This window comes from Pollachius pollachius (genome assembly GCF_949987615.1).
Source record: "Pollachius pollachius genome assembly, chromosome: 16".
In the NCBI taxonomy this organism is placed as follows: Eukaryota; Metazoa; Chordata; class Actinopteri; order Gadiformes; family Gadidae; genus Pollachius; species Pollachius pollachius.
The window spans coordinates 5,945,605-5,965,212 of NC_136949.1; the positions used below are offsets into that span (position 1 = coordinate 5,945,605).

The 19,608-nt window shown below is 46.3% G+C and overlaps 2 protein-coding genes across 2 annotated transcripts; one reads left to right on the forward strand and one right to left on the reverse strand.

Annotated features, from left to right (window-relative positions):
- The first annotated feature begins 124 nt into the window (after positions 1–124).
- Positions 125–6,571, forward strand: napbb (N-ethylmaleimide-sensitive factor attachment protein, beta b). The gene is made up of 11 exons (XM_079754187.1): positions 125–304; positions 1,697–1,776; positions 2,104–2,220; positions 2,885–2,931; positions 3,470–3,547; positions 3,683–3,738; positions 4,549–4,633; positions 5,032–5,136; positions 5,488–5,556; positions 5,700–5,750; positions 6,419–6,571. The coding sequence occupies exons 1-11, from the start codon at positions 204–206 to the stop codon at positions 6,518–6,520; spliced, it is 891 nt and encodes a 296-aa protein (XP_079610313.1). The 5' UTR covers positions 125–203; the 3' UTR covers positions 6,521–6,571.
- Positions 6,572–7,233: 662 nt separating this feature from the next.
- On the reverse strand, positions 7,234–16,257 carry gzf1 (GDNF-inducible zinc finger protein 1). The gene is made up of 8 exons (XM_079753351.1): positions 15,964–16,257; positions 13,193–14,235; positions 12,573–12,756; positions 11,077–11,246; positions 10,466–10,560; positions 9,937–10,104; positions 9,240–9,397; positions 7,234–8,802 (listed from the first exon to the last, which is right to left on the reverse strand). The coding sequence occupies exons 2-8, from the start codon at positions 14,221–14,223 to the stop codon at positions 8,053–8,055; spliced, it is 2,556 nt and encodes an 851-aa protein (XP_079609477.1). The 5' UTR covers positions 14,224–14,235; positions 15,964–16,257; the 3' UTR covers positions 7,234–8,052.
- Between the last annotated feature and the right edge of the window lie 3,351 nt (positions 16,258–19,608).

Genomic DNA, 19,608 nt, shown 5'->3' on the forward strand with positions numbered 1-19,608 from the left:
TAGTCCAAACGAACGTCTACTGCAGCGTTCGTCGCGGAGCGAAACTCATATCCCAGAAGTCTTTGCGGCTCGCCAAAGCTACTAGCAGGTGCACGCCTACGCTAGATAAAACCATCAAGTGTAATCCTCGCTAACCGTAGCTGAATCCTAGGAGGCTGCTTTCTGTGTCTACCTTATCAACAGTTCGAGCTCAACGTGCGGAGATGGACAACTCGGGGAAGGAAAAGGAAGCCATTCAGCTGATGGCTGATGCTGACAAAAAAGTCAAGTCATCAGGCTCTTTCTTAGGAGGGATGTTTGGAGGGTAAGGACCACTGCACCAAAGACTCACCAGCTAGCAAGCTAGCACACAGTCCAACCATTGGAAATGAGGACCGTATAATGTTAATACATTTTACATGCATTGCATCCAGATGTTACGTGGTAATACATATTGCAAATGTTGCTAAAGGTATACGTATCTGTCACAATCGATCACAAAAACACACCTAGGTCTGAATGTAAACAAGCCAGTCGCCAATCGCATCACCTATCAAACCATGCGATTGCCTCATTCTAATTCCGGCATATCTGATCATTGTTGCTTTCATATAGCATTTCATATAGTTTGCCTTTGTTTATATAGTTGATTGTGTCCGCTTTTATACAATGTATATGATGAGGCCTACATGAGATATTTTGGTTCTTTTTAGCACTGGTAGTATACTCGTGTGGTGGCAAGGGCTCACTGTAATTGATTTTGTTGTAATGAATAATCAGCCATGATGGGGGTTGGACTCGTACGGTCGGTCTGCTCTTCTGAGACCGTCCAGCTGTTCAGGTCTGTGTGTGGTCTCGCTGAGAGAAACAACGTGAACGAAGTCGCGAGACAAGAATGGTGTCACGAGGCCAGAGGCTGGACATATTTTGAATTCAACATCAAAATATATGATTTGGTTAGATGATTGAGTAATCATAATTTTTGATTGAGTAATCATCTTTAATTTAAAGGGCATGATGCTAGTAAAGGATGCTCACATTCAAGGGATGGGGAAGTGTGTTTTTCTTTTTCTTCTTTTTGTAAATCTTTATTTGCTTTGTCCGTGAGGATCGGTCCTACTTGACCTGAGATGTTGCCTCATGGAATTAAAGGCAGGGCTGAGTGTAGCCCGGCGATGATGTCATTCGCTTGTGATTGGCCGGCACAAGAGTTATCACTGGAGGGGTCTCCCAGAGGTCTGCTCAATGTCAGACAGAGAGAGAGAATAGTGTGATTCATCTAAGCTATTTTAAGCTAGTCTGGCCAATGCCTGTTAGTTTGGATTCACAACCTGGTGCAGGGCAATACCCCACCGATGGATCAGAAGAATGCAATTATAATTGTTATAAGCAAGTTATTAGCAATTACTAGAATTAGCGTTATTAGCAATTCAGCAGGTCTTTTATCTAAAGCAACTCCCAATTCAGATACCTTCACTGAATGAGTAGTAATGAGCAGTTAGGCTTCTTGCTTAAAGGTTAGGCTGCGGGTGTTGGGTTATCGACCTCACAACCTTTTGGCCGCGAGTCAAACACCCATTACCAAAACGCAGAACACTGTCATACCTAGGTTTTCTTTCATGGAATCAAATAAATGGCGTTTTCCACCACCTGTCACTGTACAGTGAAAACGCGTGCTGGTCTGTGTTGACCGTGTTTTGTCTTTTCTTTTGTCCAGTGGACCTCACAAGGTGGAGGAGGCCTGTGAGATGTACTGCAGAGCCGCCAACATGTTCAAGATGGCCAAGAACTGGAGCGGTGAGAACCACGCCCCCCCCCCCCACGCACAACAGCCTCCTTTCATCTTGCTTTTTTTCCACCCACCCCTGGCCTGTTGAGATAGCTCTTGGCATTGTACACCGTGTGCCACCGCTGCACGACTAAGCACTATGGCAGGAGCCTCCGGGAAGAGGAGGAGGAGGAGGAGGAGGAGGAGGAGGAGGAGGAGGCGGGGGGTTATATTTGCATATGAATGCACTTTGTTGTCGACGCGGGCGCGTGCCCGTCTGGTATCGACGCGTGCCGCTAATTAATTGCGTGTCGCCGCGTCTTCTTCCTCTTCCTCTTCCTCCGTCCTGTCTGCAGCCGCGGGGGCGGCCTTCTGCAAGGCTGCGCGGATCCACAGCCAGCTGCAGAACAAGCACGACTGTGCCACCAGCTTCATCGACGCAGGGAACGCCTACAAGAAGATCGACCCAAACGGTGAGACGCCGGTGACGCGCGACCACGGAGACGTACGCACGCAAAGTCTGAGGTTGTCTCGAGAATGAAATGACTGATTTACTTTTGTCCTCGTTCAAATCGTGAACCAAAGCACTGCACTATGAACCAGTGGACAAGGCTCGATTTGGGACTGAACCCAGTAGCCACTAGATTAATGACTCGTGCTCGTGTTATGAGATTATGAACGAGGGGACTATGGAAACCATAGATCCACTAAACCACACAGGACTCAAGGGCTTAGGAGAGCATGGTGCTGCATGGCCCCCCCTAGTTTGTCAAGTGCTTTCATTAGGATGGAGACAAATAAGGGTGTCACCGGCTGAGCAAACTACCTCTGGATTCATAAAGTGATCCATTAGCAAGGAATACTAGTTTAACAAAGGCTTTTTTATGCTAGCATTTTTCTCTGTACATAGTGTACAAGGTATTCTCAAAGTCAAATAATATTGTGTAAGATGTTGTACCATCCTCACTCTCCAACCGATCAGATGAACACCCAGTGCCGATTAATGACTCATGATTATCAGTGTAACACCTCATACTAAAATATACCCAAGATATTTATATATATATATATATATATATATATATATATATATGCTGTCTAACTATTGCTTCTTCTTTTTTCTAATGCTGCCAATAGAGGCAATCAAGTGTTTAAACGCAGCCATCGATATTTACACTGACATGGTAAGATGCTCGTAGATGGATACTGCCATAGCCATGAGTTACCTTCTCTCTGTGCAGTCATTGAATAATTCTTTATTTATATTCGGTGTAAGCCTATGACCAGATTTATTGGTAAAGTACTGACATTAGTTAAAATGAATACCTCTTTTTATAGAAATTGCATCTTCATCTTTGGTATAAAAAATCTAAATCAGCTATAGTTTCAGATATTCATGTTAGCTTTGTGTAGGAAAAAGAAATAGTATAATAAGGCCTTGTGTGTATATACAGACTGCATAATGATTCATGCACTATAACTATACTGTGACTTCTCACCACTTAGGGTGGTGAAATGTTGAAGGGCTTATAACGGGAAGTGAAAACAAGTTTGGATCACAAGGATTTTCAGGCCTTAAATGAAAAAGGAGCCCAAAATACAATGACAGGCTAGGGGACCTGAATCGCTGTTGACTTATCATGTCTCTGTGCCAAATGTGAGTCACCTTACACTGGGCGGGGCACGTAAGTAACCTCTCCTCTTGTCCATCACACACTGCAGGGAAGATTCACCATCGCAGCCAAACATCACATAAGCATCGCAGAGATCTACGAGGCAGAGTTGGTGGACATAGAAAAGGTTAGACAACACCCAAGTTTGTCACTGACTTGAAATTATTCATGAATGAATGAATCGCAAGGATTCATTGGGTATATTTGCTGATGCAGTATTTAAAAAATGTTACTTTAATACATTTAGTCTTTGTTCCATTAGGCAATTGCACATTATGAACAAGCAGCGGATTATTACAAAGGAGAGGAGTCAAACAGGTGAGACTGTTTTTACTACAACTCAAATTCTAAGACATTGTTATATTATAATGTACAAGTGTTGCCAATTGTGTTTGGGACTGGTTCATTTGAATTCCGCACAATAGCTCCCGGTGAACATAAAATGCTGTGACTGAACGATAACACTGAATATCAAGCGAGAATATGCTTACCGCTAGCTATGAATGCAACCTGAATACCAATGATTGGTAAATTTGCTTCGCTGTTGCAAAGTGCACAAAGACAGAACTTCTTCTGTTGTGTGTTTGTGTGTTTTTGCATTATCATCTTAAAGCTTCAGAGTGTCGAATTGAGTGGCATCTAGCGGAACGGACTTAGAGAATAGCAGACAGCAGAAATAGAGAATAATATTCATAAATTAGTTGAAATTAATGTATAACCCCATGAAAATATGCATGGTGTTTTCATTACCTTAGAACACGCCCTTTAAATCTACATAAGGAACGGGTCCTCTTCCACAGAATTGCCATGTTTCTACAGTAGCCCAGGATGGACAAAGGAGGCTTTTAAATTATTTGCTATCTTACTTTCCACCTTTTGAGCGACCAAACCGTTTTCTGTTTTAGTGCGCCACTAGATGGCACATTGTGCTGTCTGTGGTCGACTCTTGAAGGCTTTTGAATAAAAACATATTTGCACCGCTCGATGCCACTAAATCCTATACACACTGCCCCTTTTTAAGTTAGAATGTGGAGCTGTCATTGTTTCCTATAGCTCCTCTATTTACTACATTAATCTGACCTGGTCATGCAACATTTTTTTGGTAATTATTATCTTCTATTGTTGAAGCTCGGCCAACAAGTGTCTGCTAAAGGTGGGCGCCTACAGTGCTCAGTTGGAGCAGTACGCCAAGGCCATTGAGATCTATGAGCAGGTACGCACGCACACGCACACACACGCACACACAAATAAAAGCATTTCAAATGTCCCAGCGTGGGGTGGAACCTTCTGCTGAGGAGCATGGTATTTCGGAGCCTTTCAGCCTAACTGTGGATCATGGCCTGACTCGAAACAGGCGGTTGTACGCTAAAGCTAATGCGCAAACTTTACCTCAGTGTTTCACATTGAGCAGCTGAAAAAGGCATGTTAAACGCCAGGGGAATAAAATGGATCACCAAAACATGCTCTGAAATGCTAACTGATAGACGTGGAAGCAGAATGAAAGCATCGTTGCTCTGCGTTGGAGCTTCGACATGAAATGGCTTTACTATTGGCGAAGCTGGGCGATTGATCTCCTCCACGTTTCCGTCCTTTTCCTTGAATACCACCCAGGTGGGCTCGAACACCATGGACAACCCCCTGCTCAAGTACAGCGCCAAGGAGTACTTCTTCAAAGCCTCCCTGTGCCACTTCATCGTGGATGAGCTCAACGCCAAGGTGAGACCCTTCTGTACCCCCCCCCCACCCTGCGGGACGGTCCCCACTGTCGTTCCAATGAGCGTTGAGCCATTGACATTACATTTAGAGCAGTTTTCTGAAGCTTTGGTCCACAGCGACTTGCAACCATTCATGCACACATTCACACACCGACGGCGGAGTCAACCACGCAAGGCGACAGCCAGCTCGTCAGGAGCAGTCATGGGGAGACATCTCGCTCGGGGACACCTCGACACACAAGCTAGGAGGAGCCGTGGATCGAACTAGCAACCTTTCGGTTACAAGTCGACCCGCCCTACTGACGCTACCGAGTCCATAATGTAACGCCTCGTCTCTCCTCTGGGCTTGCAGATCGCCGTGGAGAAGTACGAGGAGATGTTCCCGGCCTTCTCAGACTCCAGAGAGTGCAAGCTGCTGAAGGTGGGTGGAGAAGAGAGGGGTGGGTGGGGGTGGGTAGTTGGGATGGGTGGGGTGGGGGTATGATTTGCTGAATTGTGTGATGGAAGTCTTTACTCCCCCTCCAGGGCAGTGGGTACCATGACTGATCTGTGTGTGTTTGACAGAAACTGCTGGAGGCGCATGAGGAGCAGAACAGCGAGGCGTTTACTGAGGCGGTGAGTCCCCTGTGACCTGTGTTCAGCTCTCTCTCTTTCTCTCTCTCTCGTATTCAGAGCGCAGCTGATGAATCGATCTGCTGTCTACCCCCCCGAAAAACTGTCATGTTTAACGCCTGCAAATCCAAACTCAAACTTGATGTGCCAATCTGTTGACAATCAATCCTGGTTGAATACGTTCTAACTATAGTACCGATATATCTGGGCGGGCGTAATACTACAATAGTGGGGCACTAAAAACCTGGCCTGTTGGCCAGGTTTGGCCTGTTTCTGAGTTAAATAGGCCTGTTTCTGAGTTAAATAGATTATATCTCCACAACGGCAAGTGCTATCATCTGTAAACGGGTACCCAAAGAAAAATGACACTTGTGAGATTGTTGGGCAAGGGAAATAATAAATGTGGATCCCAACTTGGTTAGAGTGAATATAGCCGGAACGCAGCATAAGTGGGAGATATAATTTCCGCCTGAATTCCGCATATACTCCGCATATACTCATTTCCTCTGAAACCCCTTTCTTAGCTACAATACATTGATGGTAAACACCATGTTCAGTTGCAAAATGGTGCAGAGACGAGGCATACTCATCAATGGGCACTCATTTGGTGCTTTAAGATGTTTGTCTTTTGCTGCTCTCTCTCAAAGCCCGTCATGTTGTCCATGTTCCAGGTGAAGGAGTTTGACTCCATCTCCCGCCTGGACCAGTGGCACACCACCCTGCTGCTGCGCATCAAGAAGACCATCCAGGGGGACGAGGGAGACCTCAAGTAGGGGAGGGAAAGGGGGAGACAGCGAGAGACAGAGAGGGAGGAGGGGATAGAGAGAGAAGATTGAAATGGGGTGGAAAAATGCAGCATGGAAAAATCGTCCATCAAGGCATGCTTACCCTCCCTCAGCCCATCCCCCCCCCCCCCCCCCCCCCCCCCCCCCCCCCCCCCCCCCACTCTACCATTCCTTCTTCTACACCACTTCTTACACTCATACACATACACTGACACTTCTCAAATGTCACCCAGGTTAACCCCCATACAACGATTTTCCCCGTGCTGCTGATATCCATCAGGCATTACTGAAGCGTCGTATTCTCATGTTGATATTTAAAAGCTGTGCTTGTCATTATTCAGGGTGTGATTCCTCCCTACCACCCACGCCTCCTAGCCTGGTCGGTTTTTTTAGAGCAGAGGCTGCATTCCCCCCTTTAACAGCCTCTTTAGGACCCAGGGGTTATCTACGCTGGGGGCAAACGTAATGGCGCAGAGGTGATTGGGATGTTGGCAGAAGGGATTGCACAAAGTATAGTTCTATATTTTCTTTGTATTTTCTTTCTTTTTCTTATCTGGTATTTTAGATGGAAACAATCTTGTCTATTATTTATACTATGTGTTGCAAAAAAAGATTGTTATAAATCTATTTCTATCCGTGTGTTGGGTATTTACAGATTGTAGTGAAGTGGTAAAGGGAAAAATCAAGTCTCAAGTCATTCCTTCCATGCTCGTATACATTTTACTTCCATATCATTCACACATGGGACGACTCGTTAAGTGCAATGATAATTACATGTAGACTTTTAAATGTTTCAGATTGACGTTTTGTTTTATTTATATATATATATATATATATCTCCTGCTGATTTAAACTTTGATTTGTTTTTAAATGCATTGTGGAATTGTAACGACAACCAAGAGTCCAACTTGAGGTGGGATATAAATTACTTCTTGGTCATGATTGAGGTGACCCTTGGATATCAGGACAGACCTTTAGAAAACTTGCAACGTGAGTATCATTAGAGACTTGTGCCGTTTCCTTTATCTTGTGTCGTAGAGTAAGCGAAGGCCCATTAGTGTCATGCACCTTCGACGCGAACCATGTGTTTATAGCATGTCATTGTGTATCGGTGTATTTTAGCCACATTTTAGCCATGTGCTTCATCTCTCTGTGTCTCCGCCACACCAAAGTTTTTCTAAGCGGTCCACAGCCCTGCGTATCAAGCTTCTTCCAGGAAAAACGACCGTGGCATACTGTTTTGATTTCATCTGTATGCTTGTGAAAGATTATCGTAATAAAAGATTATTAAACACAGCTAAGGTTTTTGTTTTTTATTAAATTAAATAACCATGATTGCTTATTTAATGTCGTACCGAAGTTTATTAGCTAAATCCGAGACTTTACCTGTGAAGGTAGGTACAGCTTAAAGTAAATGGAGGCTGATTTCAAACCGAGACGAGTGATTAATTGAAATTCAGAAGTCGCCGACGCATTGAAAGAACCCAGAAGTGATGTCCCTTAGATTGAGTCAATCCGTTCTAAACATCTTGTGCTACCGAGGAGTCCTTGTGTTCATCGGCGCTCGCCTCTTCCGTATTTAGCGGTTGGTCGCTCTGCGCGTCCTCCGCCTGCTCCGTCGCAAACTGATCCTCGCAGGTAACCACGGCCTGAACGCCCAGCCCCCCGGGACCCACCTCCGACCCCGGGGCCAGGAGGGTCTGGGAGACGGCGGCTTCCAGTACGCACGCGGTCCGCAGTGCGACGCGCCCCTCCGACAGCTCCGTCAGCGCCATGGCGGGTTCGGCCATCGAGGCGTCGAGCGAGTCCGAGGTGGTGGTCGGGGTTGCGGTGGTACTGACGACGGTGGTCATGGGCGTGATGGCGTGCGCCAGGGAGAAGGGGACCGCTATGGTGGCGCCGTCCAGGGAGAGGACGCTGGGCTGGAGCTGGGTGCCCGGGGGCATCTCGGCGTGGATGACCGTGATCCCCCCCATGGAGCTGTGGCTGACCAGGGCGATGGTGCCGTGGGAGGCCCAGTCGGCCGGCAGCGTGACGGGCTGGCCCGGCACCATGATGGCCTCGGCGGGTGCCTGGGTCTGGACCTCGGCCTCGGCCTTGGCTTCTCCTGAACCGATGGCCTCACTGCCTCCGCCGCCGGCCTCGACCTTGGCCTGGCTCTCGACGGCCCCGGAGTTCCCTCCCTTGGAAGAGTGTCTGGGCTTCTTGCGCTCCACGTTGCCCTGCAGCACCACCAGGTAGTTCTTCCAGGGGGCGTCCGTGTCGTGGGTCTGGGGGTCAAATTAAAAAGGGATGTGATTATCAGCGGCGCAAACATGGCCAGAACGAGATCTCTTGAGTTTACCTCCGTCATTTAAGGTTCATCTCGTATTTAGTGTCAAGAATGCAGAAGTCAAATAGATGACTTATGCAGATGGCGATTATGGAATGTGAAAAGCACACTGAGTGGCTTAGGGTATAGCCAAATAAGGCACATTGAATCAGCACAATAGAAGACTAGAGTAGATAGATATCACAATTTGGCCAAAATATGACTAATATGGCAATTATGCTACGAGGCTGACGAAATGTTAAACAAGCCTCTGGGTTGAATTTGTGTGAACCTTGATCGCGGAGCATTTCAGCACAACCGGCTCTATTTGGGCTGCCTTCCCGTTCCATCCCATAATCCCACAGCAGGGCTCGTAGGTCCGTGAGGTCTGCTCACCATGGTGTGCCTGCGGACGGTGGACTTGTCGGTGAAGGTGCGGTTGCAGAGGCCGCACATGTAGGGCTTCTCCCCCGTGTGGATGCGCTGGTGCCTCTGGAGCGCGTTGAGCTGGGTGAACTGCTTGCTGCAGTCCTTGCAGCTGTAGGGACGCTCGCCTGGCGTGGGGAGAAAGGGGACGGGGGGGTTGAGGAAGGCTTGCGTGTGTTTCGGAGCTCGGACGTGAGCCGGATAAAAATCGATGTTCCACACTATTTTTAGTTTTTTTGGCGATGAACTACGAATAAGATTGAGGACCATTGTTGAATGTCAATGTGATGATCAACACAGCTGTCCAGGGAAACCTACAGTACATTTTAGATACTAGAAGTAAATCATCTTGCTCTAGGATGCCTTCAGGGAGACTACAGGCATTTAGGTACCTGTTCTAAATATCGGCCGATATAATTGATATCGTTAATTTTTTGATTCCCTAAAATCGGAAAACGGCCCCTAAACTCCAGCATCAGTCGGGCTCGGAAAGCCAGTAACATTTGGCTCCAGTAGTCTAGGCTTTTCTGCCACATGTCAACATCGCTTTTGACAAAACACACACACACACACACACACACACACACACACACACACACACACACACACACACACACACACACACACACACACACACACACACACACACACACACACACACACACACCTGTGTGAATCTTGAGGTGCTGGTGCAGGGAGTTCCTCTGGGCGAAGCCGCGATCACACTGCTGACACTTGTAGGGCCGGGAGCCCGTGTGGATATTGGAATGGTGCCTCAGGTACTCCTTGGACGCGAAGCTCTTCCCACACGCCTCGCACATGAAGGGCTTCTCTCCTGCGGAGAGGAGGAAGACGACGGCGGTGGAGATATTTGATTCCTTCCTCACACAAAAGGTAATGCACGCACGCAGAGAAGGATGGGATTCATTTGGGCATGAAATGACAACACCGTCTCGAAGAGAATACAGGATTACCATCGGTGTACCAATCCCCTATTGTGCAGCTTAGGTATTGAAATACTATGCTGAAATTCAATGCCAATACGGTAGTATTCATTGCTATTATTCCTAACTCCAAAGACTCGTGTCCGAACAAAAGGTTTAACTCAAACATTTTAGGATTTAAGTGACAATCGGCAACAATTCATAAAAAGAGTCCAATGTTTTTCCAATGTTGTTAGTTCCCCCCCTCCTCACCCGTGTGGGACCTCTTGTGGTAGGACAGCATATGCTTCTGGGTGAACCTGGCCTCACACAGGTCGCAGGCGAACGGCTTCTCTCCTGTGTGGGTCCTAGTGGTTGGGGGGCAATAGAAGGGATGTCACTGCAGCCGCACGGGTAGCTTGAAACGTTCCATGGGTCAACTGGTTCGGAACGCTGTCAAGAAGTGATGTCCCTGCTACAGACCTCATTCAAAGGCGATATTATGCCACCAGGCGGGAGTGATTAGCCATTACAAGCCGTTTGAAAATCTGCCTTTTCCTGTGTTTTATCAACAGTGGGACTGTCCACCTAGACATAGGAGGGATACTGGATTTTCAGACGGCTTGCAATGGCTAATCACTCACACCTGGTGGCATAGCATCGACTCTTTAACAGGTTATATTTTATCCAAATATAGATTTAAACTGCAGAGGATAGGGAAAAGACATACTATTAAATGCTTTCATTTTCCTTTTCAAATGCGATTAAAATCCCTCGAACATCAAACATTGCTCTGCAGATGAATAAAAGATGCCATGTCAAATGTTTGGCACCATAGTCCATCGTGGGCTTCCCACCCCCGCAGTGAAGGGAGGGCCGCGTACCTCTGGTGCATCTTGAGGGCGGAGCTCTGGCTGAACTTGGAGGAGCACTCGGTGCACTGGAAGGGCTTGGCCCCCGTGTGAGTCCTCTCGTGCAGCGACAGCGCCGTCTTGGAGCTCAGTGTCTTGCCGCACTCTGGACATATGTGGCGCTGTCCGCGTCCCTCGTGAACCTGGCCAAAACAGTCACAAAAAACTATATATATAGATAGATGGATAGATAGATCTATAGCAGGGGTCAGCAACCTTTTCAACACGCAGTGCCCGTTTGACATTTTCTCGTTAATGAGTGTGAAACAATATATTGAATATTAAGCTGAATTATGACACAGTGACCAAAAACACTTCCAGAAGACCCAGAATTGTATTATTTCCATATAGTCCACAATCATGCATCAACATTTCAGAACACTGCTGTCAGTAACTCATTTAAACATATTTGCACTGGGAGGAAATGCCCAAAACAGAATAAAGACAAAAAATATATATATATAATAAAAATCGGCAGTAATGATTATGCTGCCGCATTGTGCCGCATTTTTTTTTTCAAGTGTGCCAATGATGATGCTGCCACGTGCCACTGGTTGCACGCATGCATCTATAGACCTACATGTATAGAAATCAATATAGATTGATAGAAAAATCTAGAGATATATACAAATCATTATATAGAATGCATGCGTGGGACATGCTTATCCAAAGCCTTTTACAATAGACCCTTTTCACATAGGCATTGATTTAGGACAGGTGTCGCTCATAACACTAATTAGCCCTTTTTACATGATTACAACCACTGGTGCAGCCCATTTCATTAATTAGGGGTCAGTTCGATTATAGGTGAGGCAGGGCCCCAATACAGACATGACTCATCCTGTAAATGGACATTGACCGTGCTGGTGCTGCGATAGACAAATACAACCGACCTAATCTTGAATTGAGGAACAGGATGTGACTTCACCTCGATATCGACGATCTGTGAAATGGGTTTATTTTAGTAGAGTTGACTTAACCCCTAACCCTAGGCATGGTCATGCCATGCTCTACCATTCAAGCTAAATAAGGGAGTCGTTCGAATGACTTGGGCTACCGTGTCATGTGAACCCAAATTAGCCTATATTCAAACTGCATTCTGAAGCGGTCATTACAAGGCAAGCCATTGGAAAATCTGCCTTTTCCTTTTGTTTGAGTGACATCACAAGTAAGGGTGTCCACCTAGATGTATGCTGGATACACAAGCAACATTTGCTACAGTCCACTGGGTAGGACTGGTAGACTGATCTACCCAGTATAAAACTAGGTGGACACTCCCACTTGTGATGTTACTAAAACACAGAAAAAGGCAGATTTTCAAACACCTTGTAATGGCTAATCACACTCACACCTGGTGGCATAATATCACCCCTTTAAGAGATGCATCCCACCCACACCTGGTGGCCCAATATCACCCCTTTAAGAGATGCATCTCTTAAAGGGACGGCGCCGGTGCAGGGAGACGTCACCTGCCGCTGGTGTCGGATGACGTCCTTCTTGCGCTTGAAGGTCTTGGCGCAGACCTGGCAGGAGAAGAGCCTCTCGTCGTTGTGCACGTGCTGCTGGTGGATCTTCAGGTTGCCGCGGTTGGCGAAGGTCTGCTGGCAGGTCTCGCAGCGATACGTCACCTCCGCCTTCACCCCGTGGTAAGTGCTGGGGGAAAAGGGGACGATGCATACAAAAGAGGTTACAGATTTTTTTTTATTTTGTAAGACCAATTACATGCTTGGCACTTGGTTCTATGAACACCCTGAATGTATCGACAGCGATATATTGTTGTTTCTATTTCTTCTGACAAATATACTTTGTGTAAGTCGCTTTGGGTAAAAGCGTCTGCTAAGTGTCCTAAATGTAAACGTAAATATACATTTGTTTATAAAAACATAGATGATGTTTTTAATAGAAGAATATGATATCCAATGATTAATTAAGAAATCAACTGTTAGGTGATTTTGAATATCATATTTGATCGGATATCATATCCTGGAGCTATATTGACCCCACGGATCGAGTCTGTCAGACTCCAGAGACATTAACGCGAGCTCATCCTGAGTGCAACGTCGTGGTCCACCAGAACCGGCCAACGCACCTGATGTGCTTCACGTAGCTCCGGGCGTAGTGGAACGTCCTCTGGCAGCTGCCACACTGGAACTGGGCTTTGGAGGTCCTCTTGGCCCTCTTCTCTGCTCCCTCTTCCTCCTCGTCGGACAGGTACATGGCTAGGTCCGGGTCGACGTCCAACGAACGCACCTCCTCCCCCCCCGCCATCTCCTCGTCGCCGCCGACGACCGCCGCGATGGTCTCCGCGCCCTTGGGTTTGGCCTTCTTCCTGTCGTTGGGGGCGGGGCTCTCTGGCGGAGCGACGGCCCCTTCGACGGCGCGGTCCTCCCCGGTTTCCGAGGGGCTGTCCGGGTCCGTGGTCTCCGGGTCCTCGTCGGTCATGTCCCGGTGTTTTAACAGACCCACAGGGATCTTCCGACCCGCCAGCCTGATGCTGACCCGCCGGCCCCCCTCCTCATCGGGCGCCGCGACCTCCAATTCCTCCTTGACCGACTCTTTCGCCTTCGCCGGCTTCTTTTTAGCCTGCTGCGGGCCCGCCCCCACGTCTCTCTTGGTGCTCTTCAGCGGCCGCTTCCTCTTCAAGGCCTGCCTGGGCTGTTTTATAGCGTCGGTGTCGGGGGATTTCTGCTCCGTGTCTACACCGGCTGATGCCTCCGAAGATGGCGGGTGTACGCCCGCGGTCAAGGCCTTGCCGCAGACCTCCGAGAGGTCCTTGCAGTCCAACAGAAGGGCGGCCGCCTGGACGTCGCCCAGTTTGTCTCTGGCCACTTCCACTTTGCCCGTGTAGACAAACTCCAGGAACTTGGAAAAGTTAGCCGTGCGTATGTTGGAGAGGAACAGTTTGTCGGGCACGGCATCCTGGGAGAGCAGCAGCCTCTTAAAGTAGCCGCTGTAGGCAGCGAGCATCACTTGGTGAGCCTGGAACACCTCCATCTCCCCTTGGTGGTCGACCTGAACCGTGATGTCGACCAGCTGCCCGCCAAGCCTCAGCTGGTGCAGGGAGGAGAGGATGTTGTCATGGTGACCCTTGGAGGCCAGCTGGACCACACTGTCGCCCATGTTGAATGGGTGCTGCGAGAAAAAAACACAGAGCATGATGGGTTAGTTATCTGATTGTTTACTGACGTGATGGGCTTTTCATTTTTTTTTCCCCTAGTTCGCCAATACTTACAGAGGCATAAACATGGATAAAGGGATACTTCACCGGTGGAGATATGAAGATTATATGAAGTAAACAATTCTATGTATTATAAATGTGCAAAAAAAAATCGAAATCGGTTCATCCTAGCCTGAGAAAAGGCAGAAAGTGTCTCTCTGGCTCAAAAGTAAGAAATCCTCCAACTCCCACAGTGCATTGCGCCCGCTGCACCGCCCGCCTGTTTCTGTTTGGAGGGGGAAGGATCCATGGTCCTAACGCGAGTGGTAGAGCGAGCAAACTTTGTGTAAACATATCCCCGTGATACGTTGACTAGTTTAGACTTCTGCCCTCGTTTTTTTCAAACGCATCATTTGTACATTACTGTACAGCATAAAAACATTTGCTAGTTACAGTAGGTCAGCATATCAAGTATTTGTACACCTTTTCTCCCCAGTTGAAATAAGTGTATCTTATACAGTAGGCCTACTTTAGTATAACAGCACTTGGCTTAGTAAACAAATCACAACAACCAACATGAATTTGAAGTTTTATTCATGAAAAAATATTAACTATTTACAAAAATGTGTTTGCTAGAGTCAAAATAGTCACAGCTCAACTTGAGCATTTACTATCTCCTGGTAGCCACAGTACTGCCCATCTTGTGCTGGGTAATTAGCTCTGGAAACTGTCGTTTCCAGTTCACTTTCTGGGTCCGTAAATATGTACCCAATATCCAACTGTTCAGATGAGGCGTAAAGCCTAGGTGAGAGGTTACACACATGGCCCCGTCCTCGCCAGATTCAGCCATTTATTCTAGAAGAAACTGGCATCGCTGTAATTCACTGCAGCACATTCCTCGGCAACAGGCAAGGCTTGTTCAGCTGCAGCAGCCTCCTCCTCTATTTGTATCAATTCTTCCTGGCTGTATTCTGGCTTGTACTAATAGCCCTGAATGTCCAAATCAAACAATAGATTTTCAAAATCCACTTCGGCTGTTTGACATTGAAAATTTGTTCTCTAGCTAAGTGGTGAAGAAGCATGGTGGACATTGTGTTTACATCTCGTACACGAGCTCCCGCCCCCTGTCATTCCTTATTGGTGGGCTCACAAATTTGCGGAACCAGTGGTTTGTAGTCCTCAGGCCTTCTAGCAGGCAAGCAAAGTTCTCCCGAGATGACGTCAAACGCGTCATTTGACGTCATCTCGGGAGAAAATTAGATCAAGAAAGCTGGGCCAAGGGAAGACTGGGTTAGACTGAGGGGTGAAAAAAAGTATATATATATTACAATAGCGATTTTATAATGAAAGAACGCCGGTTCTGAATGGGTGAAGTATCCCTTTAAGGGGTTCAAATATCTAACTCGAGAATCAAGACATTTTGCTGTCGGCCTATATTAAGTGAGCACTATTTAGAAAAGCCACATTGGTTTATGTGGTATTATTTACCAACATCACGCCATAAATTTGCAAGGGCACATACACAGCAGCTACAACGTTATTGTTGTTATATGCGTCGCAAGCTATGTGCTAATGATAGCTTTCATTACGGAGAACGCACAGGGGGAGAGGCTTTTTTTATTTTGCAAATGGTCCACCAAAACGGAAGCAAAAGGGAGCGGCGTATCGCAGCAAGTGACAGATTGTGGGAGAAGTTGTCTTACCGTAAGCTCGGTAAAATAGCAGCCCTTCACAATTTACTCTCCACAATTCGCCCGAGCTAGTACCGTGAGCAACACGCAGTCGCGGACGGTATTTCCGGAAGCGAAATCAATCCCAAAGACGACAGTGGTTAAAAAAAAAACAAAAAAACAGGGGCCTCTACGAATAGCCAAATCTCCTAACCTTTATGCCTCCCTTCCTTAACCTTTGAGGAAAACGTCATCGGGTCAAGGAGAGATGAAAAGGTGCTTCCTTTCGAAAATAGGAAAAGACAGCACTGTTTAAAATTAATTCGACTCCACTCTTCCTAACCGACGTCACTGTGCGACGGCGGGTATTGCCGACCTCTAGCGTCTCCAGTGTGAAACTACAAACTAAAACACTAAAACAAGCGCTCTTTGATCCATGCGTTCTTGTCGTATTGATTTCAATCAGGTTATTGCCAACAGTGAGAATCACTTCGGTCGGACTTGGCCAACGGGAAAATTTTAGGCCACTTGAATTCCAATTCACATGTGAAAAAAAAGAGGCTAAACTTATGTTGATGTTGGTATGAACTGCCCCCAGTAGTCTTTCTAAAATGTGAAGTTGGCATTTTCTTTTCTTATGGTTTATTTTATGTGCTCACTAACTAGCAATAAATGAATTCATTTATATTCAAATAATTATGTTTCTGGAATTGGTATCCATTATTATCAATTGTATTTTCTTCTCTTCTTTTCTTCTGCTTTACCGCATCTCTCATGCGTCTTCGCGTAGTGTCGGTAAACTTCGTCGGTGGCTTGTTGCTTTAAATATTGCCGCCGTAAAGGGTAATGGGATACCACTATCTCCTTTCCTTTCGCAAAGGAAGCGTGACCTATGTTAAATGAGGGTAAAAGGAAGCATCGAGGCTCTTTTCCTAAGCATCTTTAGAATTCGAACCACCTTTCCTCCAAGCACTTCCTGCAAAAATGAGAATTCGTAGAGGCCCCAGGACTGATCTGGAGTCAGATTTCCCAATCCGGATGTGTCACCTCACATCCGTTTTTGATAAAGCTGACTTGAGATCTGATTTCTTTCGTCGACTGTCGTTCTAATGAGGCCAGTTTGAACGATAAGAACCGCTCCTGAGTCAGTCCTTCGAATAAGAACTACAGCAAACAGTATAGTTGTACACACAAATACGTAATTAAAGTATATTTTCGATGAATCAATGGCGAATAATAAGGTGTTCCGTACAATACAATACGGGACACAGAATAGCCTACCACGCGTTCGGGATGCGTTACCATGAGATGTCCACAAGGGGGCACCAAGGCGCCAGGGAGTCCGCATCGTTGGAGACGGAGACAAACAGTGAGTGATTGCAAACCTAAAAAATAACAATTGTGTGTTCTAAAGAGGTCACATGCCCCAAGGAACCTTTTTTTTTTTTTTTTTTAACTTGTATTGCTTTCATTGAATTAAGTTTGTCGCAATATTTTTTTTCATGTTACAGGTCTTACAGTTTTTGTTTTATTTGCCTTGTTTTGTCTTTATGGCTTTTCTGGCTTTGTCGTGCGCTTTCAAAACCAATCAGACAGCAGATCAATCCAATAAAAAAAGTCACGTAGCCTAGTACGCTATTTCTTGTTTTAGGCTGCACTATTTATCATCAAGGCACATCATTGACACCATTTTAGGTTGGCACAGTTTATTTCAGCAATGTTGTATGGAAAAACACTTGAGGCTATTCTCTGCAGTGCTATTTTGGAAACTGTAATTTTTGGTGTGTGTGTTTTTTCTATCACTATTCCTTCCATTTGTCTCAATTAATTCTGCAAGCTCTTAGTCTATTTTGCCCTGGTGAGTCATCCAGCTCTGCGGTCGAGAGACTGTGCAGTTCAGTTCTGACCTGGAACGCTGTGTCCGCCCATATCCTACTCTATTACATTACACTAGAACACACACATGCACGTGCACACACACACACACACACACACACACACACACACACACACACACACACGTGCATACGCACGCACACATACGCGCGCACATACAAACTTCAATCAACCTTATTTTGTTAAGTGTTCACCTAGCAGAAACCCACAAAGACTCATAAAGACCATGTTAAAGCAAGAGCAACACACATGCACAACCACCAACACCCACACACACGTGCACTCACAAACATGCACGCCCAGTTCTGGAAATCGTGCTTCCGCAAAGAATAAGTGTATTAAATTGCTATTCTCATTCTCTGATTATGTTAATCTCCTTATACACTCGACAGTGTTGATACAGGCATGTTCTATAACTACATTAACTCACAGGGAATTATAATATTTGCCAATCAATCTAGTTTAATGTTAGGTAGCTGTGGCTGCTCGCCAGGGGGTTAGTGAATTTAATCTCAGGCCGCACGTAAAGGTACTAGCTTCGTCGATCGTATTGTAATGTGGAAATTAATGAGACCTGTCTAATAAATTAGTTCGCCTTTAGTGGCCTATGAACGTCAAGTCGAGGCTTAAATTAAAGGGGGAAAAAAGCTATTAATTCACACAAGAGATGCAGAATTGAGGTCCAAGAGAGGCCTGGGAATTCAAGATTATGATAAAGGTCGGAGCATTGATTTTCTTAACATTTTTGGAAAATGTGAAGTATAATATTCAATATAGACAAGATAATGGAGAGTATGATGTCCCAAAATACTTTCAGTTTTTTCTCCATCACAAAGTGCAACACCAAAAGTTCAAACCTGGTTCAGAATTACTATGGCCGTGACTATAAAGGACTATACAGTCATTTTAGAAATTCACTCTACACTGCTTTTTGAAGACAGGTTTCAATTGGTTCTCACAAAGGTGTTGCTGAACATTTCCGTTGAACGTTTGGGAAATGATGAGTTAAATACTAGAAATCTGCTACCGCCGCAAAAAAAACCTTTTCCACAGTGGTGGTTTTCTATTGGCTGTGCGTCCTAGCCCGAGTGAAGGTGATGCGCTAACATTGACAAGGCCCCTCCCACTTCTAGAACCCGATGTGTCCGTCTCTTCAAAAAAAAAACTTGTCACGACTGCTCAGATCGTATGTTTTCTCTCGTAGGCGGTAGATCTCCAGCTAAAAGGTGCTAAGGGGGGGGGCGGGGGAGGGATTGATTTACTTACCCTTTAAAGACCAAAAATAAATCGCAATGTCTCAGTGTTGGTGTGCAAAGACGCCATGTCACCGAGGGGGTCGCGGGGTCAGGTCTGAATGTGGGGGGGGGGGCGTTGCCACGGCATTCTTCTCTCACCTAACTGCGAGGCGGCGAGGCCCAGGGAGACAAACAGACCGGGCAGTGAGATTCATCACAGAGCTGCTTGTATCTCTGGGGGAGGAGAGGAGGATGTGGATGTGGTGGTCGCTGTGTGTGTGTGTGTGTGTGTGTGTGTGTGTGTGTGTGTGTGTGTGTGTGTGTGTGTGTGTGTGTGTGTGTGTGTGTGTGTGTGTGTGTGTGTGTGTGTAGGTGCGGGGATGTGGCGAGCTACAGAAAAGTAAACATTCTTGCTCTTCACCGGGGTCATGGGTTTCTGCAAGGGGGAGGGAGAGGTGGTGTGTGTGTGTGTGTGTGTGTGTGTGTGTGTGTGTGTGTGTGTGTGCATGTGTGTGTGCATGTGTGTGTGTGTGTGTGTGTGTGTGTG

Coding starts and splice junctions, on each gene's coding strand:
- napbb (XM_079754187.1), top strand. CDS start 204: ATGGACAACTCGGGGAAGGAAAAGGAAGCCATTCAGCTGATGGCTGAT. Junction 3,739..4,548: donor AAAGGAGAGGAGTCAAACAG/GTGAGACTGTTT, acceptor CTATTGTTGAAG/CTCGGCCAACAAGTGTCTGC. Junction 5,751..6,418: donor GCGAGGCGTTTACTGAGGCG/GTGAGTCCCCTG, acceptor TCCATGTTCCAG/GTGAAGGAGTTTGACTCCAT.
- gzf1 (XM_079753351.1), bottom strand. CDS start 14,223: ATGGGCGACAGTGTGGTCCAGCTGGCCTCCAAGGGTCACCATGACAAC. Junction 12,757..13,192: donor AGCTACGTGAAGCACATCAG/GTGCGTTGGCCG, acceptor CTTTTCCCCCAG/CACTTACCACGGGGTGAAGG. Junction 11,247..12,572: donor TCATCCGACACCAGCGGCAG/GTGACGTCTCCC, acceptor TGTTTTGGCCAG/GTTCACGAGGGACGCGGACA.